The 25,666-nt window shown below is 41.5% G+C and overlaps 2 protein-coding genes across 4 annotated transcripts; one reads left to right on the top strand and one right to left on the bottom strand.

Annotated features, from left to right (window-relative positions):
• The first annotated feature begins 1,608 nt into the window (after positions 1–1,608).
• Positions 1,609–14,801, top strand: unc13d (unc-13 homolog D (C. elegans)). 2 transcript variants are annotated; one of them, XM_030400642.1, is made up of 34 exons: positions 1,609–1,745; positions 2,605–2,631; positions 3,997–4,053; positions 4,140–4,196; positions 4,278–4,385; positions 4,502–4,561; positions 5,101–5,167; positions 6,034–6,214; positions 6,298–6,342; positions 6,432–6,503; positions 6,584–6,653; positions 6,741–6,845; positions 7,068–7,160; positions 7,253–7,353; positions 7,887–8,004; positions 8,752–8,873; positions 8,963–9,053; positions 9,140–9,196; positions 9,320–9,417; positions 9,591–9,642; positions 9,749–9,879; positions 10,428–10,545; positions 10,650–10,802; positions 10,888–10,983; positions 11,068–11,274; positions 11,395–11,469; positions 11,550–11,629; positions 11,737–11,851; positions 13,110–13,181; positions 13,288–13,371; positions 13,449–13,569; positions 13,657–13,780; positions 13,928–14,145; positions 14,632–14,801. In XM_030400642.1, exons 1-34 carry the CDS (start codon positions 1,686–1,688, stop codon positions 14,742–14,744), a joined length of 3,348 nt encoding a protein of 1,115 aa, XP_030256502.1. In that variant the 5' UTR covers positions 1,609–1,685; the 3' UTR covers positions 14,745–14,801. The 2 variants fall into 2 exon arrangements, with proteins under 2 accessions (XP_030256502.1, XP_030256503.1); XM_030400643.1 differs by lacking the exon at positions 14,632–14,801 and adding an exon at positions 14,213–14,623 and having other exon boundaries at positions 13,928–14,175.
• unk (unk zinc finger) lies at positions 14,768–25,629 on the bottom strand. Of its 2 annotated transcripts, none has more exons than XM_030400644.1 (15): positions 25,243–25,614; positions 24,491–24,700; positions 22,806–22,982; positions 22,565–22,695; positions 20,508–20,643; positions 20,291–20,408; positions 20,115–20,199; positions 19,708–20,009; positions 19,519–19,584; positions 19,179–19,362; positions 18,992–19,093; positions 18,670–18,855; positions 18,408–18,589; positions 18,006–18,266; positions 14,768–17,703 (listed from the first exon to the last, which is right to left on the bottom strand). In XM_030400644.1, exons 1-15 carry the CDS (start codon positions 25,389–25,391, stop codon positions 17,548–17,550), a joined length of 2,445 nt encoding a protein of 814 aa, XP_030256504.1. In that variant the 5' UTR covers positions 25,392–25,614; the 3' UTR covers positions 14,768–17,547. The 2 variants fall into 2 exon arrangements, 1 of the variants encoding a protein (XP_030256504.1); XR_003981899.1 differs by having other exon boundaries at positions 17,539–17,703; positions 18,404–18,589; positions 25,243–25,629.
• Positions 25,630–25,666: the final 37 nt, after the last annotated feature.

Raw genomic sequence — 25,666 nt, 5'->3', positions numbered from 1 at the left:
ATTCATTGAGCAAGTGTGCGTTGTAAAATGACAAATATTTTTAATAATACTTTATAAATGGTTAATGAATACTGGGTGGATCATCTATAAACATTATTTGGATGGACATTTGCAAGCTGCAACTGATGTTTGTAAGCCTTATATTTCTTAAAAAATTGTTTTCTAAGGCATTCCATTGTTTGTTAACAGTCAAATCCCTATTAACTAAAGTTTAATTAACTAACTTATACATTTACCATTTACTGATGATTTTTTTTTAATATGGGGTAACCACATTCTGACATACTGCCAAAATTGCACTGATTGTAAGTAAAATAATACGATACAGGTCATGTTTTTATGCCTACACACGCACTTCAAAAGCTACATCCATTTGTTTGACTAGGATTCATGTTTAGCTGATGCTGAAAATTAGAGCTGAAACTAATTAACCAACTTATCCATCACGATTCATCTGCAACTATTTAGGCAATCCAGTTATTCTTTTAACACATTTTCTTCAGATGAACATTTTAAAACCTCCATTGTTCTTCATTCTCAAAAGCAGGTAAATATGTGCTGTTTTTCTTCTTCTATGGTAGTAGCCTTAGCTGTAGTAGAGTTTTGGCCTGAGAAGTCAAAGAGAGTGGTATGCATTTGTTGACTTGGGATTCGGGAAATTGTGCAACATTTTATAGGCAACACAATGAAGCAATTAATCCAGTAAATAATCAACGATTTGTTCGTACCCAACGAAGAATGGGTAACGAAAAAAAACGTTAGCTGTACACCTACTTTTTCTATTTACAGCATATATGTATGGTTTATATTCTTACGTCAATACTACACTCACACTACACTAGACTGAACTAGCTAGCTAGCTAAACTAGGTAGCCAAACTAGCTCAACTGATTCAACTCTAACACAAGCGTGTATTCAAAAAACAATATTCCAAAACATAAAGATATGACAGTATATTCAAACCATTTGCATTCAAACCATTTTTTCCATTTAAAACCAAAAATCTACTAAAGATAGACTACAACAAAGTGAAATGTTAAGTAATTGTATCAAGGGGTTTGCCTGGCTATTTCCGATTGTAGACTTTAGATAGCTAATAATGCCTATGTTTGTAATATACCGTCTTGTGTTTTTCTGTGGCCAAAAGTTTACCCCCGAAACATTTTTAACGCACAACGGCATAGTGTTGGCAAAATGTTAAAAGGTTTGTAAATATAGAAGGCCTTGCAGATAAAGATGTAGGCCTAAGTGTAGATACACGTCTGTAAATACATGAAGTACTGACAGACATTAACTCAGTGCAGTGATCAGAATACTATAATAGAGTAAATAACCTTTTGAATGGGGCTAACACAAACCACAATCTCACGTTACACGCAGTTTCATTACCTCATTCAGCTGCACTTTAGCATGGGTCTTGTGCACAGTTTTGTTTGCTCAAACAAATACAACAGAGAGAGGTCTGTTGTTTTGCATTCAGACAAAATGTAGGGCACTGGATGAAAGGGAAAAAAAAGTCATAAGTCACAGTTATTGGCGCTACCAACTTCTACAGGAAGTGATGACTTCCGGCTGCTGTGTGATGCTTCGTCGAAACACATCGCACACGCAGCTTCCTTATATTACACACACAGAGCACACCATCTTAACAGACAGGAGTCTACTTTTCAAATATTAGCATCATTATGTCAAGTCAAAGTGAGCCCACCAGCACAGGAGACAATCTACTTCAAACACCTGGACAGGTATGGACTACAACTATATATTGACATATCTGAGGTAGACTAAATATTGTTTCATTCTGGCTTGCTGCCAACTACTAACCATCTTGTTTATAAAGTGAAGCGCCTTGTTGATGGCCAAACAATTGATGCTGTCAAATGTATGAAAATCTATTCTGTCTTTACCAGTTCTGTGCAGATTTTCAAGCTTTTAGCCTGTGCCCAAACCTAGACTTCTCAGATGAGTTACAATAGTGTTAAAAAATTGCACCAGAACACTGAGTCATGTTGTCCAAACGGCTATTTGAAGACACCATGACTATGAATCATAATTGTTTTAGATGTATACTTAGGTCAGGTGATGAGAAATGACGCATATTTGTTCTGGAACACTGCCTTACAACGTGCTTCTGTGTATGTTGCAATTGTTGGCAAGCAGCACATTCGGACTCTATTTTCAGCACATAGGAAACGTACAGTATTGCTACTATATGCAAACACAATAAAAACAGTAACGTGTGCCACGTGGTTGAGGACAGGTGTATTTGCATATTCATTTTTGGGTTTGGTTGCTAGTCATTCCCCTTCAAGTGTATTTCCTCGGTTTGAATGCTGAGTGGGTTGTTGCCTTTAAGTCCTCTTCATTATCAGAGATAGAGGAAGTCCCTTACGGAGGCAGGTCTTATCAGGAATTGAAAAAAAATAATGAGCCTAGTGATGTTTTTTGTTATTGCAAATGAAGGTATTTCAAGGTCTCTTTGCACATTGAATGAGCTGATTGTGAGATGAGGTCAACCTTTGACAACGGTTTGTTTGATTTGATTGAACTTTCTTAATGATTCACTGTATTTAAACATAAGCACCTTTATCTTTTGTTTTCCAGGAGCATGGCTTAACAAGACTCAGACAGGTAAAACGCACCAGCTGCCAGCTCTAACCTTGCATTTCAAAGTATAGTTCATTCTGTTGGCCTATTAACTATAGAAGGTTTGTTTTATATTTTCATTACATGAAACTCAACAAAAAGACAACATTCTAAACTAGCAGCTTAGTGAGGCATGCTGATGATGGCATGCTGATGTTCAGCAGGTATAAGCATGTACCCCATGTTAGTTTAGCATTCTAACATTTGCACTTGTGCACTAAACACAAAGTACAGCTGAGGCTGATGGGAAATTCAGTAGGTTAATTATTTGTTTTGAAATAAATCTTTTCATTTAATACCAACATTTCGTTTTGTAATTTTGGTGTAAACTGCTCAAGGGGCACTATGTAGTTTTGGGAAATAAATGTAAAGTCAGAAATGTTCTATTTACAATATTAATGAGTTAGAGATACAAACCCAGAAATATTTTTTTCCATAACTGACTAGTTATGATAGGAGGAAAAAAATGTGAAGGGATCACCATTTGGAGATAGAGATGTGTCAGGGTCGGCCAAATATAAACAGTGAAAAACAGTATGAAATTGTGTTTTCCTTTAAGTTCAGTTTCTTTAATCAGTTTCTTTGGTCATGGAAATCAAAACAGTTTGACTTTTAGCTTGTTTAGGCATGACAATCACTGACAATAATTCAATATGTAAATGTGCACCTTTAAACAACCAGAGCAGCTGGTCTGAACGCAGGCTAGTGTGAGTAGCCACCGCAGCTTCTACAACAGTTGATCTGTTTCAACTTTTCGCCACTGCATTGTGTTTTTCAGCAACGTCTGCTAAACTCTCTACCCACACTCAAAATGAATGGGAGGACTGGCATTTTTGCATGATTCACTTTGAATGAAGCCTAAAAAATGCCTGAAAAATGTATCTGAGTTATGTAATAAGTTACAATGAACATGAATGTGTAATGAGTTATATCTGCATGTTAAGACTTGAAAGACATGGACATTTAAGGTTCAACCAAAGGACACCACTGAGTTACCTATTGGGTAATGTAAGATCCAATTTTTGGGATATGTTTCTATGGATGGATTTAATGGATTTGAGAGATCATGTGTTCTCACAAATCCAGATGCCTCGCAAGGTAACCAGTTTTATGGAATGCATGCAATGCTTATTGCTGCAGTAGACCTTTAACTTTCACTATAATGGACTGCACAAGTTAAACAATTTTCAAGAGTCTTTGAACAAAATCACAAAAAAAATCACAAAAAAAATAGAAACCAATGACAAAACAGAGAAGACACACTCATTCAGGATGGTTTGAAAGATAGTATGGTCCTTCCTTTAAGTATCTGTTTTGGCTTTTTGGCTTTTTCTGTCTTTCCTCTGGCAGTTGTCCCCCGGCCACGTACGCAAACTGGGGTTAACAAGGAAACTGCGTGAAAGAAGGGTAGGTGATGAGATGACACAGATAACTTAATTTAGCCCACGAATCTGACAGAATCATGGACAAAAGGTACTACTCTTCTCCTCTAGGATTTTAAGGAAGATGAAAACCCTGAAGAGAAAGCACGAAGACACAAGGAGCTGGAGGTATCATCAATCATATGTTGATATTAGCATGAAATGTTTTTTTCCCAACCAAACTCTCACTCTCATTATCTCTGTTTGAAGCTGAAGCCTCTGTATAAGGAGCTTTTGTACACCATCACTCACAAGATGGGTAACCCGTCTTCAACTGAGGTCTTCACAGATAGACAGCTGCAGCAGTATATAAAGGAGGTAAAAAAAACAAACAACTCAGCTTCACACGTAACACAACTGCGCTATGGTGTTGGTGTGATGACTGATTACAGAGCGTGTGTTTTTTCTTTCGCTCTGTCTGTCCTATCTACCAGGCTTTCACTATGACAGAGTCGGAGCACAACAGCCTGATGGAGAAAGTACAGAGCACAGAGGTGAGAAAGGAAGTCAGCATGTTTGTTCCAATGAATGTGTCTTCTTAGACCCCTCACATCTATTCGTTGTATGCATACCAAGGATCTTACTTTCCACCACCTTCTTTTTGGTTTGCCGTTTGTTAGTGGCAGAAATGGTGTCATCGGCAATCGTGTTTTCCCTTGGTTCATGGAAGACTTAGGTTCATGTTATTGGCGGTGGGTTTGTTGCTCCGAACCCTAGAATTTTGTACGCTAGTCAGTACAACAATATGGAATTTTGCATAATTTTGGACCATTATCATTACAACCATATTGGTGTACAAGAAACTGAAAAAGCTGGAGCAGCATAAGTCAACTAAGGACTAACTACAACCAGTGGTAAAGGTAATTTAGCTAGCTTTGTTGTGCTCTCCTCATTGATTTTACATTCATTCTGCTTAGGCCATACTCAAATTGGCATGGGTGCTGTACCTAAGCCATGTAATGGGAGGGAAAATCTTGGCAATTAGTGGGTTTCTGAGTACCGAACTACCTAAATAACTGTTTGACCCCTACAGTCCCCAGTATACTGCCTGATGGCCACTGTAAAGGAAGCCAAAGGAATCCTGGGAAAAGACGTCAGTGGTGAGTTTTACTTCAGCACACCATGCAATTGATATTCTTCTATGGTGTGGCCACTTCAGGCTAGATTTAAGTATCTCTACAACTATTGAATGGATTGCGACAGACTTTGGATGTATTTGTTCGCGGTCTTCTAAGGATGAATCTTAATGACATTGGTGACCCACTGATTTTTCATCTTGCGCCACCATCAGATTTACATTCTTGTACACAATGAGATGTCTCAAACAACTATTTAATGGATTGCCGTTTAATTTTTGTACAGCCATTAGTGTTTTCCTAGGGCTTAATTTTTGCCGGCACCATCATTCAAGCAAAATTCCGAACTGTCCAATCTGTCGGGTTTTTTTTACCCAAACGAGCCTAGCAGCAAAGCTAATTGCAATCGTATCAGCCCCAGATCAAATTGTGCTTAGTCACTTTAACAACTTCCTTCCTCACTCTCTGACTCTCTCCCAGAAGTTAAAGCAACAGGCAACCAAATGAAAGGCATCATTACCTTGAACCAGCTCACAGATTCCTCTGGGTTTTATCTAAGGTCTAGTCGTGCTTAGATATTTGAAGGCAGAAATGTTACATACTGTATCTTTAACATTAGATATTTCGAAAGTGATTCTATGGATGCAATCAAGAATTGAGTTGTTTCCCAACCCTCGCAGAGTGAAGTGTTGCATTCCAAGTGACTTTCTGTTCTGTGATGTGGAAATCGAATCCTCCACTTTTACTTCTTAGAAACTGTGTGTGGTCTTTTGTTGTGCCTACCTGTAGTGTCATCCCTGCTATCTCTGCATTACATAAAAAAGGTTTGTTACATGTCACTGCACTCTATGACTTGCGTCTTCAACAGATCTCTTGTGTAATTTGAACAGGTTTTAGTGACCCATACTGTCTGTTGACCATACTGGTGGACGAGGAAGAGAGTCGAACACGCCAGTCCAGAGCCAAACCCTGTAAATCTGTTGTAAAGGACGCTGTGTCAGATGACAAAATCTACCAAACAGACATAAAGAAGCAGACTCTGAACCCAATATGGAACCAAACGTTTGTTCTGTGAGTTGTGTGAATGTGCGTCCAATATGTGTATTTGTGTCAGTTTCGCCAGGCTAACATTTTCTCAAACTTTTCTGGTTCAGAGAGTTCGAAGACATTGCCGGCGCCAGCTTTCACCTCGAGATGTGGTGAGGCAAACATCCAGAGCTCCACTGTTTCTGCCTCTGCCCTGCTCCTCTACATTACATTCACCTCAACAAAGTCATTTCTGTTTCAGGGATAAGGACGAAGAGGTTTCTCTCTCTCAGAAACTCGAGGAGATCAAAACCAACTTTAACAGTTTAAGAAGGTATTAAACTGTCTTTGTGATTCGCGCGCAACGAACTAGCCAAACAAAGCAGGTGAACATTTCTACTTGTGCTTGCTTAGGATGATCAAGGAGGCCAAAAAGGAAAAGGGAACAGATGACTTTTTGGGAAAGGTTGTCCTAAAACTACAGGTAGTAAATGTTCTTATTTTCATATCTGTCTATTTATCAGTCACTGTCTTCTCCAGTTCAATAATCATTTGTAACGTCTCACTTCAGGATCTCCACTGTACTGAGGACAACTGGTACAATCTGGAGCCCCGAACAGAGACATATCCTGATCGTGGCCAGTGCCACCTGAATCTCAAGTTCATCCATAAATCGGTAAGCGCGGGACACCATCCTGTAACGCTTTGTTGGTTTGATGTCTTATGTAACATTTATGCATGAACGCATGTAAACAAACAATTAAATTGAAATTGGAATTTACGAACACTTTGAACGCCAGTTTTCAATAAAGGTATACAAATGTGTGTGTCAGGACGTAAGATATGCGAAATAAAAAATGGCAACTTTAACCCCTGATTTGTGTTTTGTGGCCGACAGAGAGATGGGACGCTGAGCGCCGGTCGTAGCGCTTACATCAACTACTGTGGGATTCTGCAGCAGTTTGTTCAGGCTTACATCTCCAAGCAGCAGGTGAAGACCAAGTGCACTCTTAGCTCTTGTGTGTTTGAGTCTCTTACTTTCCTCTTTTCTTAACTCCCACATCTTCTTGTGGTCTCTCTCAGAGTTCTGCTCCATGGAAAGGGGCGCTGTGTGGCGAGGCGCAGACTCTACTGGAGCTCTACGCTACGCAGAACGACCTCTCACCTTTTCTCCAGGACCTGGCGTAAGCACAGTGTTAACATTCAGCAGACTTAGAGCAGATGAGAGTACACCAGTGTTTTGGCAAAAAAAAAGCAAAGTAGACAAACCAACAACATAAATTAATATTAAATATCAGTGTCGGATATTTTTCCCTGAGTCTGTAATCATCTGAAACTGAGGACCGTTGTGTTTTTCATTACCTTTAAATGAGCCTCTTATATCAGAGGGAGTGGGTCCTCCAGGGACCACACACTGCATATAAATGTTAACTTATATAGCAGATGTGCTATAAAAATGCATCATTGCTCTTTTTAAATGGTTGTCTGCTTGAATTATTGTCAGCTTTACAAAATGCTACTGTACAAATTTACATAAAAAAAAAAAAAACAAGCTACTGCATTTTTCATGAAATATTATTGAATTAATTAGGAGCTGCATAAGAGTTTTTTGCCTGTCAAAATATATTGATATCCACAAACATTTGTATGAATATCTTCACATGGGTGCATGCGGTGCTCCTCTGAGTGTGTCTGTGGACGTGTGCTTCCCTGACAGGAAGTGGGTGGCCTACAGTAAGCTGTACCAGAGCTTAGAGGTGGACTCGTCCGTGCTGTTCCAGCAGCTAACCAGTATAGAGTACCACTGGCATCAGCAGGCTCTGCCGTACCAACAGGTAGAAGTGCTAACTAATAACTATATACATTTACTCAACTGTGACACCTGAGTAACATTTGAGGCACTTTAATTAAGGATTGCATCATTTCATCTTACTCTATACTTGTATTCTACTTCATTTCAGAGAGAAATGCTGTGCTTTATAACTCTTCAACATTTATTCGACATCTATAGTTACTAGCTACTTTGCAGATGAAGAATATACATACAAACATTAGTCCAATGAGCAGCTATGACATAAAAATAATTCAGTGTGTGTTTCAGTGATAATAATTCATACAAATATAAGTTAAAGTCGCAATATGTAAGAGTTAAGGCTTGAAGCATTATAAAATAAGAGGTGTGACACCAAATTAAAGGCCTTTATGTATTTAGTTGCGGCTATATCTGATAAAGTCAGCATGCTAACCAGCTGGCCCCAGCTCGTCCTAGCAGAGTTCACTAATAAGATTGCTGGTTGCAGCTGTTACTCTGGTGAATTCAGGCCCAGTATTCAACTGCAGTGTGAATTCGACAGGTGGCAAATTCTTACATATTGCATCTTTAAAGGGTAAAATTTTGGATGCATGGACTTTTTTTTTTTTTACAATGGGATATAGCAGAGGATCGGAATTTCTGCCGACTGGTGACGAGCTCTATCGTGCCTTACTGTCTCGGGTTCCTCCGCTGATATATCAAAAAGAAATCAAAAGTACATTTCTGAGCACACATGAGTGTTGAGAAAGGTATTGCACTCTGTCAACAGAAACAGGAACTTGGCGACTCTCTTCATGGTTTCCTGCAGTACGGACTGTGTCTGGTGGCCAAATACAGAGACATATTCCCCCCGACTCCCAGTGCAACTCCCAAACTACACACACTGCTCCGGTACACGTAGTTCTACATTTTTATTCAATTGCTGATGTACTTTATGGATGCGTCCATTTTTAAGCAATATGTGCGCGTGCTCTTTTCAGAATCTTGGTCCAGATCTGTAAGACTCAGGCATTCCAGAAACTGAACCCAGCTCAGGTTGAGTTGCATGATGAGGTCAACGATGCCATACAGGTCAGCTATCATACTGATGAGATCGTTACCAACAGTATATATATCCCATACGTCTTTAATTGCTTATAACGTGACGTGTTTATCAGACAGGCACACAGGAGTGGTTTACCATCAAAAAGGGTTTGCATCAGCCAATGACTAAGGTAAAGACAGGCACCTTATGGAGGCCTTCCCATTGTATTCGGAAGTGAGAGTATGCTATGGTTTGTCCATTTCTGTCGCAGCACTAAAGTCGTGTTCATATTTCGCACCGTGCTGACATACAGGACCTGTCAGAGATTGTGGGCGCCCTCTCCAGGTTGATTGGGGAGGTGCAGGAAGACATCAAACACAACAAGGATGTGTGGAACAGGGTATTTGTCAGGTGAGACGGACAATCAGAGGTGAAAGCATAGATTTTTTTCTTCCATCAATAGACATTTTTGGCCTGTGGTTGATCACAGACGCATTCCATTCAGGTTCTTCAGTTTCATGTTCCCAGTATTGCATGGGCAATAGTTTTTACTCCTGCAATGATGTGTTTTGTCATCACTATAGTGCTGTGCAGGTGGATGTATTCACTGTCGTCTATAAGAAGTTCGACTCCCTGGTGAGTGGCGGGTGGAAGTTCCCTCGACCAGCAGTTTTAACTCGAGAAACGTCTTTGTAATCTATCTCATCTCGTCTCCATTCCTCTCCTTGTGTCTCCTCCGCAGCTCGCAAAGGAAGTTAGGGAAACATTATCTCTGATTGAGGGTCAGATGGAGCGGACTCTGGCCAACAGCCTGTTCCCTGTTTACCTGAGCTTACAGGCCATCCACAAAGACAAGGCCTTCTTGCAGAAAAGGTTGGCTACTCATTGCTTGGGATTGGAAGAAACTAAATGTTGCTGACACGTTTCAATTTCTGTCCATTAATTAGACCTGCTTTTAAATCTTTCAACAGCTTATTATTTCTGCCATTTTTGTGTTCCTTAAGATGATTATTTAAACTGTTTATGCAGTAGGCTACTTCAACTTAACTTATTTCCTAGCTAATTGTAACTGTTTACTTGAAGCTAACTATTTCAACAATCTACCCATCAATTTTAGATAATAAGTCCTACGATTATCAATAACATTTCGATAATTCTCTCCTCCCCTCCACCTATTAATCCATTCATTTAAGGTAATTATGTCAACAGTTTCCATTGGCTGTGGCTAACATTTAAAAAGCTCAGCTATTACTTTCAGCTAACTTCCTCCTAACTTTTGTGCACATGTGTCTGGCTGGTTATATTTGTTTAATCAAACCGTCGTTTGTATTGTTTCAAACTAGTTGAGCTACTCCACAGTCTTCCCTCTGGGAGTCTGCTGTTCAAGATACAGCTAAATCGTCTTCTTCCATTGCTTCCAGGGGATTACTTGAGCTGACAAACTTTCAAGAGGGCTTCAGAGAGGCTCTGCCTTACTGGCTGAACCAGGCATTCAGCACAACTCAGGACAGGGTGGAGAGGGCTGTGCAGGTGGACCAGGTAACACCCGTGTTTGTTGAAGCTTAATTATGATGGCAGACATAACTGTTTTCATCCAGAGGTCGTATTTTCATGATATATTTTTTTTGTACTTCCCCTCTTAGCTCCAGCCCCTGCAGTCTGGCGCTGTGCCCATAAAACACAGCTCCTCAGCAGTGGACCTGGTGGCGTGTGTCCAGCCTATCTGCCAGCTGTGGGAGCAGCTGTCCTGGCCTGACCCTGAGGAGGCCTTCATGCTCATGGTCAAACTCACTGAGGTGCGGTGTTGCACCGCTGACACAGTCCTTATCAGACGTTAGATTGTTGGCTGTGGTCCACCGTAACTTTCTTTGTGTTTTTCAGGATGTGTGTAAGATTGTGGTGAATTACTGTCACATCCTGAAGGAGAGGGTCAGAGTGCTGTCTGAGAACTCCGACCACGGCAGCGCCATCAACATGGTAAGCCCGGGCAATGAGAAAAAAACGTTTCTGATGCTACAAAATACTGATCTTCCCTGATGTCTAATACTTCCCTGTCTGTAGCTGTGTGTAGTGGTGAATGACTTGGAGCACTTGCGGTCAGTGCTCACCCGACTTCCTACACAGCTGAACTGGACGGGGCTACGAGACCGTACCCAAAACGTGATCGGGGAGAGCCAGTTCAACAACACCCTGCCCTTGCAGCTTCAGCAGGCCCAGAGCGTGCTCGGCCGAGAGATTCGCTCCGCTTTGGACACTCTTGGGAAAAAGGTGTGACGCTCAACCTGTCACCTTTGATCACCAGTAAAGCCCTTCAAGCAAAGTGATGCTATACTGTATGAAAAGAACAAAATTCAACATGACCTCTCTCTCTGCCCTCCGTCTCTTCAGTTAAACACAGACATTGAGACGCATGTCAGAAGCATGTCGACCAGGCGGAGGATTCCCTCCAAGTCCACAGAGGACGTAGGTGACTGCCAGTTTGGCACAAATACTGATCGCTACTCTTAACACTCTTATGCATTCCAGCGTCTGCTCTGTTTTAGGCTGCGGCTCCTCTGATGCGCTACCTGGAGCAAGAGCTGCAGTATATGAACGAAAACCTGGTTCAAGAGAACTTCAACAGGTACGGTGCCTGCTTATCGCCTCCCGAAAGAAAAAAAAAAACGCCATCTGACAATTCACTCTGCGTCACCTCGTGAAATTGTGTCCCCTCGCTCTTCTCACGCCCAGCCTCCTGACTCCTTTGTGGAATAACTCGGTGAAGATCCTCTACCAGGTGGCTACTCAGCATCCGCAGCAAGAAGGGCTCATGGTGTTCTGCCAGAGACTGCTGTACACACTGCAGGTTGGTCCTAAGCCATGTGGTTGTCTTGACTACCCGGGCAAAAAGAAAGCTTTTGTTTGTTTCTGAGACGGAGCTGTGGCCAGAATAGAAGGCCCTGTAGCTTAGATTAGTTTAGCATAAAGACAGCAGACGGGGGGGAAATGTAGTTAGGGGCGTGATCAATCATCATCATCTACCTACCTGTTAACCCCCCCCCCCCCCCCCCCACACACACACACACACACACACACACACACATCAACATGCATCTTGTGTGATCAAATCCCAAGTGGACAGCTCTGAATCCGATCAGTCCACACCTGTCTCTGGAAGGCTGTTTTTTTTTCAGAACACAACCGGGCTACCTGCTCTACTAATTCTGATCACAAACACGTTTCATTTCCTGTAACTCCTTCACAATAAAACCAGCCATATCCCCAGGTCTATGATGCATTCACGCACAGTACTGACCATTTGGCCAGAATGGAAGTTGGACACTGTATCTTGTGTGCAATGTATCCACTAGTATACATTTTGCTTGTTGTGGTCTCTTCTTGCTGTTTAAACACTTTATTCTGATGCTGTTGGTGTTTGAATGAGAACGCAGTAGAGTTGCTGGTCCTTCTTTGTGGCCCAGGATACATCTGCTTACACACCGCAGATAGAATGTGATCCTTTGGGGCTCCACCTCGGAAATTGCTGTGAGTGATCCATCCTCTGTCCGCCTGTCCACCTAGCTAAGAATACGGCCTCAGTAACATGTTATATTCATTGATTAGATCTATTCAAAAACAAGATAATCTGGTTTACAGGGGAGACATAGCGTCATGGTCAAGTCGGTCAAGTCAAGTCAAATAGTTGTTTCGCCGCAAAATCACACTCCCAGGGACAGTGGCGTGCGCAGACTTTTTGAAGGGCAGGGGTGAAAAGGAGGGCACTTTAGCGAGCGTTTTGGCTCCCAAGAGGACGCTTTAGTGCGCGTTTTGGCTCCCAAGAGGGTGCTTTAGTGTGAGTTTTGGCTCCCAAGAGGGCACTTTAGTGCGTGTTTTGGCTCCCAAGAGGGCAGTTTATCATGTTTTAACCAGCCAAGGGGGCAGTTTAGTGTGTTTTGCCAACCAAGTGGGCACTTCAGCATGCTTTTTGGGCTCTCAGGAGGGCACTTTAGTACGTGTTTTTCAACAATTGGGCCACCAGGGGGGGCAGCCCCCTCCTTGTGCACATCACTGCCCAGGGAGCTTTACATGGACACACATTTTATTCCCCGCTGTGTTCATTCCAGTGCCTGGAGCAGTGCTTCCACGCCGAGGGGAATGGGCTCCCTCTGAATTCACTCCACTCGGATGAGTACAAGGTGAGTAACTGAAGACAGCGGGGGGGTTTCATTTAATCGAGTCTTATCTATTTTCAAATCCTCAATGAAAAAGACAGCGCGTTTAATCTTTCTCTTCTGTGTCCAGGCTCTCAAAGCTCACCTGACCCACAACTCTCTGAGCAGCCAGCAGCTTGTCGAGAAGTTTCTTGAAAGAAAAATTTGGGAGCAGGTGAGACAGCGCGCCCGCAAGGTGTGGCCCTCAGATTGCTGTCAACTAATGCTATGTGTTTCTGTGTTGCGTGATAGCATGTGTACAGTGGGGAGAAGTACGGCGCAGTCACCCTCCTCGCGTCTTACAGGAGATCAGACCACAGGCTCAGAGTTGAGGTGTTAAATGCAGTCAATCTCTTGCCAATGGACTCTAATGGTAAGCCCATGCGGTACAATTAATTCAAAATGCACTTTGCTCATTGCTGTGTGACCTCCCCTGATGACCGTGGATGTTTTCGAGCAGGTTTAAGCGATCCGTTTGTGCACCTGTGTCTGGAGCCTTACCACATTTTTCCTGAGGTGGAGCCTCGCTGCACTCAGATCAAAAGCTGTGATCTCAACCCTCTTTTTGACGAAGCCTTTGAATTGTGAGTAGTTGGTCTTGTGTGCGTCAGCACTCTATGTAGCATCTCAGGTTCCACTCTCACAAGTGAATCGGGGCAGCCATCTGCTTTCCAGATATTTCTGACCTCCTTTATCTCCATCCTCGGCTCTCTGTCTCCTCTATACGGCAGTCTGGTATCACTGGACCAGTGCCAGACTCAGGGGACATGCCTGGTTGTGACGGTTCTGGACCACGACACTTTGAGGACAGACGACTTTGAAGGCGAGGCCTTCTTGGCCCTCAAAGCCATACCAGGGGTTGGAGGAAAGGAAGGAGATGGAGTCAGCACACAGCCAGACGCCATCCCTGCTCAGATCCGACTGCCTCTGATGCATCCCAAACCTAATGGTATGGTATGACAGCGGGTTTAGATCAGTGACGCAGGGTTGTAAATCTTTTCTCTGTATCCTCGGTCAAAAAAGACTACTCTCTGGCCCCAGATATGTGACAAAGGAACATTTTCTTAAAGGCATCGTAAGTCAACTTAAAAATTTATAAAAACAACTGGATCTATGTGATTTACTTTGTTGAGTTGTTTGCTCACATGACTAATTTGTACTTGGTCAGGTTTTTGTCAGTATCTTTGAATTTGATGCAGAATCAGTGCCCAATATGAATCTCAAGTCAAATTACCCCCTTAAGACATTTTATTTGCATGAAAACTTTCAAACTTTAAGTAAAAAATGTTAGTCTTTTTTTAATCCAACATAAGCAATTGGCTAAATTCTTCTTTTATGAATGAATGAATTTTCTCTTTCAAATGATACTGGCATCATCCAAATAGCAAAAATCCAATCTAAATGCCTGACTTGTTTCTCTTTGGACGTTTCCCAGAGGACAGCATTCTGAAGTTACTGGAGTCCAGGAAAGGAGAGCGAGAGGCTCAGGCCTTTGTGAAGAAGCGCAGGCAGAGAGAGAAGCAGTCCCAGGAGGGAACTCAGACGTAACAAACACACAGACAACGTCTTCCTCCAAAAATATATGATTTGTCTTTAATGATCTGTACCAAAAACAAAGAAGAAATCCACTCAGAAGGAAACACTGGTGTTGGATGAGCTGTGTGTGGACAGTATGCTGAGCATGGGTTCACCAAAGACCATCACAGTGATCATGAACACTTTCACATCTGGGTTAAAACCTCACACACCTTTAGATATCTGTCTGCTTCCTGATGTTTAATGTAATCAGTGCAAGAGATAAGTATGACATCATTATTAACTATATGTGTATGTTTTTTGTATGGCTATATATATATATATATATATATATATATGCTTACACACCATATATATATAGACAAAATGAACTGTCAAAAATGACTACAAATGTAAAAATTTTGCCAGAGAAACCTGTCACACATTGATTTTAAACATAGCAAAAATGTGTGTGGGTTAACATGAAAAGCGCTGAAAAAAAATTAAAAGACTACACAAGTTGACTGTATACATTTGCCTTGATTGTAATAATATGCTTTCCTCTTCCAGTTTATTTAGAAGAATATTAGAGAAAACCTGAGTGCTTTAACAGAGGCCATCTGTTGTCAATTTAAACAAATATTACCACATTTTTAAATATTTTCTGCCATTAACAGTAATTGACCATTTCAAATTTCATTTGTTAAAAAAAAATAAAAAATTGTGATATAAAAAAAAAAAAAACTTGAACAAGGATATCAATATAATCTAAACAATCGCTGCAGCAGACTGGTATAACGTCCCCCTTTTGACTTTGGAGGATCATTGTCTGGATGAAACTAAATATGCCCTTTAAGTGTTTTCAGTCACAACTGTTGATTTAGTTAAGACAGCTCATATCCTTAAAAAAACAAAAAAAAAAGAGACTAACCTGTGCAGAACTTTGCTGTTCCACAGCTACATTTGCCTCTTTCCAGAAATTCTAACACAGTTACTTTTGATACCCTGATCACACAATGTAGTGAACCAGAGTGATAGTACCAGACAACAAGGCATCACCTAGTAACACCACGGCCAAGAAGAAAATAGTAGTTTCATATTCACTTCCGTGTTGTCACGAGCATGTGCACCTCATCCATAAGAAGTATACTTCAGTCTATATAGCCTATACAGTTAGTGGCTTACTTTAGTAAAAAATACTTCCCAGTTAAACAGTTCATAATGAAGATTGCTCCTTAATGTGGATTATCATGAGTAACTGTCTTTATTTCTGGAGGGTGATCACACAAACCAGATGGATAAATAACACGCTGGAAATGTGTTTTCATGAAGCCAAGCTTATATTTCAGAACATATCAGAGTATGTTTTAGAACCATGTGTGAAAATGTTTCATGGTAGAATAAATCTGGGAAATCTGTCCATTTTATTTTAAACCCAGGCCCTATATTAACATGTTTTGGTCTGTAAATGACTCATATTTTCCAGGGGTGTTCATCTCTCCCTCATAAGACGATCCAATACACATCTAGATACAGGGGCTCCGATACAATTCAGGGACGATACATTTCTGATACAGGACGATTCGGTGCGATTAGATGCAATAAGATACAAAATAATTGTATCTCGTTAAGAATCTTTATGGAACGAGTGAATAGTGTCATTTATGTCCATATGTTTGCAGTAGATGTTGACAGCAAGACTTGCTGCATGAACAAACATTTTGACATCATTCATATAAACTGTCTCAAACAGCCAGGCTCAGGTGCCCGACCTCGGCAGTTAGGGTTATATGAAACGATTACTAGCAGCCAATGAGGAGTAAGATAATTACTCCTCATCTCCGGCATACATTTCATCATGAGTGTTACCATCGTGCTACCAGTGAACTCCCAAAGACTACAAAAAAGTATGTGAGGTTGTTATTGTTAAGTGTCTGACAACACGACGGAAACGGATCCTACGGAGATAAACCTTTTGCTATCAGGAAACAAGGGACTCGCTCATGGGGGAATGACGATCTCAAATCTCGCAAGCTGAGTGTATAACACTGCTGCCTCATCTACAGTGCCAAAATCAGTTAAATATTCAGCCGTGATTTTGGAAATAAATTCCTGCTGGCGGTTTCTTGAAGTAAACTCCAAACTCATCTCTTTAACTCTTTCCATACGTCTTCCTGCAACATCTCACCTCTCCTCTGAGATTTCCCAGCGAGACTTCTCCTTGAGCAAAACTGTTTCTGGTTACAAAAAAGATCTTATATTTAACAAAAAGGTCTCTCTGTAGGAATCGTTTTTTTGGAACGTTGTCAGACACTTAGAATAACAACCTCAGCCTGTCAGTGGCAAACACAAGCACTTTAATAGAGGTAACTTTGACAGCCTGAGTTTGCAATTAAGGATAACCAAAACCTTTAGCAAGTATGAATCATGTACGCACCAACACATTTAAATACAGGGCCCAGGTTGAAAAATACGGAAATTCCCCCTTTAAAGAAGAAATAACAGCAGGTGTTCAAATTATCTTCACTAATCAAGAACAAGGTATAGAACAGTGTTGCTGGTCAAGAGCAATAACTAGTAAAATGTACTGTAGTTCCATGGGTAACACTGGAGAAATCATAAATCCTAAATTCTATATTAGGAGCTTCCACTTAATGACCTGTGCTTTACAAAGTGGTCATTCATCATTAAAAGTCATCTTAAAAATACAAAGATCAGGTCAGTGCTTGTGTCGTTACCATAATATAAAATGACCTCGGCATGATTTTTTAAATGGATGCTGAGATTGAAGGCTGGTATCTGTGGAATCTGTGGTGGGCCTGGCAGCGTAGTGAGGTCAAGAGAGCTGCTGCTCTGGGGTCTGTTCAGGGCAGAGTGGGCACTCTGTAGAGGTGGAGCAGCTCTCACACTGAAGTCCGTGACCACAGGTCAGGGAAACGGAGCCTTGCTCTCCACACGTCACACAGCACTGTCTCTGCTTTCTGTACACCACCTGGACAAAAGAGGGAAATATTTAGACGTCAAACTTAAACCTGAGACTGAAAGGAGTTGGGTGTTTTAAGCAACCACATAAGATGTTCACCAATATTTTGAGCACAAGAAAACTCGAAATGAAGTTCAACAAAGACCAACAAATATAGCTAGTGTGCAAAAAAAAACCATCTGTTAGGTCAGCAAGGCTGTGCAAAAGGTCATTCAAAACATTTTTTTCTTTTGGTTCAAAATCCATATACTGTAGTTTAAGGTTTACCAGGTCTTTAGACTGACTAACATGAATGTAAGTTGTGGTATTACCTGTTCCACCGCATGTAGGCAGCTACAGAGCTGTGCTTGCAAACTCAGGACTGACTCCAAAGGCAGTCGATGTAGTAGCTGGAGTTGATGCAGTGCTAGATGGGGATTGTCTCCATTCCTTAAGCTCTCCAGTGCCTCCTGCAGGAGAGAAGCCTGTCTCTGTGCCTCCTCCTCAGCCTGCCGCGCTCTCTCTGCTTCCATGGCTAACCGTGCTGCATGGGCACGGGACTCCTCTGCATCTGCTTTTAGTGCAGCCCATGACTATAAGAGGCACAATACAGAATTCACTGCAATTGTAATTCATTTTTCCAGTAGTTGCCATGTGCATAATCATGCAGGTCACTGCACTGACTCAAATAGCCATTTTACAACGTTGCATGCACTGCCCCACTACCTACCTACCTGAGCTGTGTGTCTCCAGCTGTGACCCCACTGCTTCAGTGCCCTATGTGCTTCTTCTAGCTCCTGTTTAAGCCTGGAAGTCTCTGCACAGGGGCCAGTGGGCAGGAGGGTGGGGGGTGTACCAGGGGAACCCTGGCCTGATGGAAAATGCTCCCAGATATTACTGCTCATACCATTAAGACCTGCGACAAGAAGAATAAATATTGACAAAACCATACAGTCACTCTACACCACTTGATGTCCTGAATCAAATTTCACAAACCTAAAGAGCTATGAGATGGTCCCAAGAAGGTGCTTTCTGATTGGCCAGGTTGTGATATATGAGTAGAAAAGAATGGTGAAGCATGCGGCCTGATTGGGGGAGATGGTGATGGGGAGCTAAAAGGAGCAGAGCTGCTGAAAGATCCTGGGATATTTACGGGGGCAGAACTTTGAAACTGGCTACCTCCTGGAAAAGCAAAGAGACAAAATATTTGTAATGTTCATGAGCAAATGCATAGTACTGCTAAACGCTGTGAATTCTGCTCATATTTAAATTGTGTGTATTGTTGTTGTATGTATTTTTTTTTCATTGTTTCAAATACCCAGCATAACTCCCACACTGGGCAGAGCAGAGTTGCTCTCCAAGCTCCTCTCCAATGCCGACACGCCAAAATCATTCAGGTCAAGATCATCTAGGGCCGACTCTACAATACATACAAGACCAGAAAAATGGGTCAGATTTGTTTTAGATTTGTATTGTCACAATTATTTGAAATGTCATATACTTACCAACAACTGACTCTACAGTCTCACTGGTGGGATAAAAAGGCAGGGCGTTAGCATTCATGCCTGAGGAGATGCTGGATCCTGGTGGTCCTAGAGGGGCGGGACTGGGCGGTGTGGCAGCCAGACTGGAGGGGATGCTGGAGGATAGACTCAAAGGGCTGCCCACAGGCAGAAACACTAACAAGTCCTGAGGGAGAACCAATGTGGAATGTGGTTGTTTGGCAAAAGTGATGTGACTTTATTTCTGTTTCCTTGCAAAAAAAAAAATGCATTACCAAGAAAAGTTTACTTCCTAAAGACAATATGTGGACTAGCTCCAAGTATGCAGAGTTGTAGACTGTACCTGTTTGCTTTGTGTTGATGCTAATTCTCTACTGCGCTGCTCAAGAGCAAAGCTCCTTTGCTTAGCCTGAAAACACAAAAGAATGATGACATGAAAACATGCAGGATAAGCCTTTATGTATTATGTATGAATTCATTCATAATTTCCATTTAAAAGTAACCCATAATGCCCATGTTCTGCCCCTCTCACCTGATCCTCCCTCTCAAATCCAGGCGCTCTGCAGTACGCTCCCTCTCCTGCCCAGGGAGACAATGGCTCTGCTCCTCCACTCAAGTCCTCACACAGGGACAAAACATTTCCCAGCAGTCCCTGCTCTGTAACGCATGATCCTGTAGATGGAGAGAAGGGGTCTGACATAGAACCAGAACCAGGTCCCATGTTGTGTCTGCTGGGACTAGAAGAAGCTTCCTGGGCTGGAAGAGGGTCTGGAGGTCTGGGTGGTGGAGGGGAGCTTGGTGTTGGGAATGATGCTTCCTCTGGAACAAAGGGCTCTGGAGAAGGTTTTATAAAGAAATTTAAAAAATCCATTAAATTGTAAAATTAATCAGATCAGATGGTTTTTGAGATGTGGTCAAAAATCTATTGCAAAGACTCACTTTCAACATGAGCAAAGGCACAGAAGGGCCCTCTGGGACAGCTGCCACACTGCTGCATGTCGTTACACTTAGTGGATTTATAGATCTGCGACAGAGGGAGAAGTCAGCACATGTTGATTTTCATCGCTTGTGATTTCTGGTCTGCATTCTCTAAGGGCACATCTAAATGGACAAACCTCTGGGTGGAACTGTTGCTCCGTTCTTGTGTGGCAATACTGACATCCCTCTGCTCCCTCACATTTACTCGGATCTCCCCATTCCTCACTCTGTTTCACAGCTGGACATGGCAATGCTCTGTGGCGGCAAGAGCAAACAAGAACTTTGTTAAACACACCCACAAGCAGGCAAACATGCATCTTTAATGTTTTCCTTTTAAATGATATAAGGGATTACCGGTATTTGTGCTTGTGCGGGCTGCGCCTCCTGTCTTTGCTGTTATGGTAGTATGGACAGGCATAACCTTGACGGCACAGACGAGGGGGTTTCTTACAGAGTTCTGTCTTGTAGTGGGACAGCACGTAGTTGTTATCTAAAGATTTATAACAGACCGAAGCAAACAATGAGGGAGTGAAGGCAGATGGTGAGGACTAAACAAGAGTCCTCAGCTCAGATACTTGACAGTCAAGTTCTGCAGACAGACACAACACAGTGAGGGTGCTTTTTTTTTTTTTACAGTGTTTAAAAGGGTTTACTGTGTTATGTCTTTATTAGCACAGTCACCAACACATTCCCACTTCTTACAAAATGTTCTTTAAAGAAATAGTTTTACAAAGGAAAATAAGACATCTGCATGGTTAATATTGACATAAAATAGAGTGCCCTACATCTAAAAACCACAGCCTTCTCACTCATTTTAATGAGGCCGGTCTGACAAAGCGTTGTGGCTGCAAAAACAGGGAGCTCGAGCCAAAAAAGCAAACAAACAAATACCTAAAGTCATCTAGCCAAAAAGTTGAACAACCTGGCTCAACTTTTGCTGGACTGGTATGAAAAGTTATCCGAGGTGATGCTGTGTTGGCCAGTTAAATGCATGCAACTGCACATTCCTGGTAAATTAATTTTCTGCATGAAAAGCATATTTCTACTGTTCATTTCACAATTTTTGCAATGGAGTGTAAAACGGAGTGATATCCATCTAGAGCTGTAAAACCTCGTCTCAGAGTGTCATAAAATGCTGTGTAGTGTTGTCAAGATACTTGAATTTTTACCTTCGATACAATACCTTGAAGAGCATGGATATTTGAAACAAATTTTGATACCCCAAGGAACAAATGGCCACAACATTCAGGGCATCTTTTCAAAGATAATTACAACAGGGCTATAACATGATGACGAGATTAGCAAAGAAAAGCAAAACAGCTGTAGGAAACATTAAATATTGCAATCTCTTTAGAAACTTTGGTTTGCTCTCTGACTCGCTGTCAGAGAGAAGATGAGAGAGTGAGGCTGGCACCAGCTCTCTGGCAAGAAGCCGATCGGATTTGGAAGTGATTTGCAATTCAAGACAATTTTTCGATTTCATTGATTCACAAATATATGGCCTACTTCCCTATGTGTTTTGTAAAGGTAATCAATCAGTCAATAACTGAGAGAAATGCTTACAAACGCTTCTTTTGGAGATGAACTTCAAAGTAATGCATGCATGCTGTACATTTTCCAGGCGCTGCACTACCCTCACAGTTCAGTTCTGCCTTTTCTCGTTCCGTCAACATCACGCTATCAACTTTTTCAAATGGATTTTTGACATTTGTGAATCAGTTCTGAATCGTGGGAGGTAGGAATCTCGATTCATATTTGAATACATTTTTTTGCCCACCACTAGATACAGTGGTATTTACTGTAAAAAAACTCCAGACTCCAACTCCCTTCCAGTTAAAAGTAAAGAGGTCTTTTGGATGAGAGGATAAACGTCTTCAAGAAACTGAAACAAATCAAATTGCCTACGATATAGCACTTCGTGACTGAGAACCTTTATCAACATTACTGGAACCGTTTTCAACTTTCAGAATTCATGTATATATCAAAAAAATATATATTGTGCAGTGTTTTGACATCTTCTTACAAACTCATGAATCCGTTACTTAATCTGGGCTTCCCTGTAACATATCTAAAGTTTCACTGGTAAAGGAACAACAAGTCCCCATCCCTGCAGCACCTTTTGTATCTTAACGCTGGGCTGCTTTGGTTCTGCTCACCTGGTGAAGTGCTGTAACACTAGCTTCTTTTACACTGTCATTCCGCGTTTGCGTCAGTATAAAAGTTATAAAGGTGGAGTGAGGGGACATTTTCGTTCCACCTCTGATTTGCCAGTGGCAGTAATAGCAGAGCTGTGATAGACTGGGGCAGCAGTGTACCAGTGCTGCTTGGTTGAGTGTAAATAACAAGAAGGTGGTGTAAGGGGAGCTTTCCTTGCTTGTGAAATCTCTGTGTATGACGGGCTAAAGATTTACCTTGCCAACGCGGTTCCTCACTCAGGATCTTCTCTATAAGCGCTGTACTTGCAGCCTGTCCTGACTGTCCGTCTCCTCCGCCTCCCTCTGTGGCCCCAGAGCCTCCCTGAGACTCCATTACCTGCACTTCTCTGTAAAGCCACAGTATAAACATAGTGTAAGCAACTACAGCAAAGACACAGAGACTCACATAAAGTCAAAGATCAGTTGGTTTTATACAACAATTAAGTTCTTTCTGCACCTAATATCATAAACAGGGCTGCGAAGGTCATGTGATCCGTGTGCAAAGGCACAGTGGGAGCCATTTTTGCTGCAGTGGCCTTTTCCATCTGTTTCATGAATACAGGATCCCGTCTTATAGTAACGAAGGTGATATCTGCGTTCTGTGTCACCTGCTGTCCGATGTAGAAATGGGCATCTGGAACACACAAACACACACACACAAAAAAACCCATTAAAAACATGGAATACACACACTTAAACATAAGCTTAAAGTGTAAAAGGAGTCCATTCTGCCATCATTGTCTAATAGAATAACAATAAAATAAGAGTAGTATTAATATATACATATTGAGAACAGATATACAGTTCTTTTGTACATGTATTTTTTCACTTGGGCAGCAATTTATAATTATTGTAGTGATTTATCAAGAGATGTTTTGCCTGTAAAATGTCTGATTCCTAACAATCTAAAGAACAATCCCCAAACCCCCGAATATTACAAGTGAAGGGGCAAATTCTCACTTTAAAAAGCTACATTTTTGCTTGAAAAATGACAAACACAATGAATCCATTTTCAAATCTTTTGCCAATTCATTTTTCTGCCAATTGCAAACTGTACTATTTAATCACTGGGCCAATAACAATAAAACCCCCTGATTAAAGGACAGCTTTATTAAAGATCGTATATATCTGGAGTTCACGTCACCAAAAATTGACCCCTACCAAGCTGCAAAGCTATGATCCCAGCTGATATGAGGTATATGAGAACCCAGCACAAAACAATGGCACTCTTAAATATACACTGCAAGAGTACAACAGTTGCTAAATTAAATATTATGGTTATAAGCCCAAACTAGGTTAATATTTGACACAAAACAACTTAGCAGCTGAACTTCTGTAGGTAAGTAAAAAGTGTTAGGTCTTACATATGAAATATCTATTTAGAATCTTCCAACCTTCGTTTAACGCTGACTGTTTTCAGTGCAACTAGCATTTTTAGATGAGAGCTGGAAGAGTCTGAAACATTCACTTAGCACTCCAAGCACTCGCTTAGCACTCATGTATCAAACACATCCAAGAATGACCCTGAAACGACTTCCAGCCTGACATTAACATTCCCTTTGTCAGTGTGTGACACCCCCTCCCACTCTGTGATTCCTTGTGTTTTTACCAAGAGGCTGTCATATATAACACAAAGGCTCAGCACATTTCAGTCTAAAAGAGTCCCACAGAGAGCATATTCAGATGCTAATGTCAACTGGCAAAGAATATGCATCAAACACAAATCTTCCCAGGTGTTCAACTTGACTTACAATTGAGGATAGGGTGTATCCTCAATAGCTACTCCACTGCCTTTCAACCAAAAGACAGAAAAGACCTTTTGCAAAGCAGTGATCCGCACATTCTGTTGATTCACTTGAGGAGTTCAATTTCAATGTAATAAGTCAATTTATATTCAGCCCCAGTCACCGTGTTGCAGTTAGACACAAAATACCAACAACTGGAATGTACTTCATGCAGATGTGTCAACATCAGTCACCATTATCAGCATTCCAAAAACAGTGTTGAGTGAGTTAAGCAATTCAGTGCAAGAGCAACAATAGCACTTCCTCTTTATGGAACTTGTAACATGTAAGGGTGTACTGAGGGGCAAACATGACGTGAAGCAGTCTTGTACAAAACTGAAATCCAAGTTGCACTCACTCATCTCCATCAGGACAGGTGCCTGTTCCCTCATCATATTTGGTACAGTAAACATCTGGGCTGTAGTTGAAGGTCCCGTCCCGTCTTCGGATGGGCCTGCGCCGCCGCTGGTTTAGAAAGTGCCAGTGAAAACAGGAAAACGGCCTGTGTTGTGTGCATTTGTGCTGTACAAACAAGGGGCACTGCTCAGTTCTGAACTCCTTTAGATATCTGGGAGAGAGGGAAACAAGTCAAAGCATCAGTGAATCAAGTGGAATACACTACTGGACAGTGTTAGTGTATTTTACAGTTTCTTACACAAGCAAGAGTGCATTGATACTTATTTACATTACATTCAATAATTACTTTTGGTGATGTTTTTTCTACGGATAGATGTCTGACTGTTACTAATCATGTACTGCTATGACGACCCTCATTCCCTGTAAAACTAATCGTGTATATAAACTAGCATTGACTTTATGCAGCAGTGAGACTTATTTACAAATACAGAACTTTAGCTATGCAGCATCACAGAGCTTGAAAGAAATGTAAGATATGGCTACTGTCAACAAGTAACGTTAGGCCTCTTTCTCGGTACCCACTACAGATAATAAGCAAAATAGCGCTAAATAGCCTTGATACGGTCATTGCACAGAAAAACAAGTGTATTATTCACTCATTTTTTTAGATAAATTTAGCTGTATTTTGCTATATGCAACTACACGTGAGGTTGTGTACATTTCGCTAGCTAATCCAGCTAACTAGCTACGTACGTGTAATGTTGAGGTTTCTCGGGCTGCACGTTCAACACGGTTGCGGGAGATGTCGAGCCCCCTGCGGGCGAAGACGAAGAGGACGAGGAGGGTCCCCCGGTAGTCGTCGCTGCCGAAGATGACGGGGGCTGTGAGTGTGTTTTAGACATTTTACGCGTTTGAAGCCTAACAACAAGAACCTTGTTTTTAGCTTAGTAGCTAGGTATTCTCATTAGCTTCGAAATCCGCATTCTACAACGTTGTGAGCTTGCGCAAGGCAGGAGGAAGTAGTAGCAAGAGGACAACACGGAACTATGGGACATGAAGTTCAATTATAACCTCACAGACGATTGGGCACCTCATGAAACATAAACGAGATTTAACCATTTACTATATACAATTTGTCGGAAGAAAAGTGAAACATGGGAAAATGAGCCATAGCGTT

This window comes from Sparus aurata, chromosome 20, assembly GCF_900880675.1.
Source record: "Sparus aurata chromosome 20, fSpaAur1.1, whole genome shotgun sequence".
NCBI classification, from domain to species: Eukaryota; Metazoa; Chordata; class Actinopteri; order Spariformes; family Sparidae; genus Sparus; species Sparus aurata.
The sequence above is the reverse complement of the archived record's forward strand: the minus strand, read 5'-3'. Positions and strand labels throughout refer to the sequence as shown.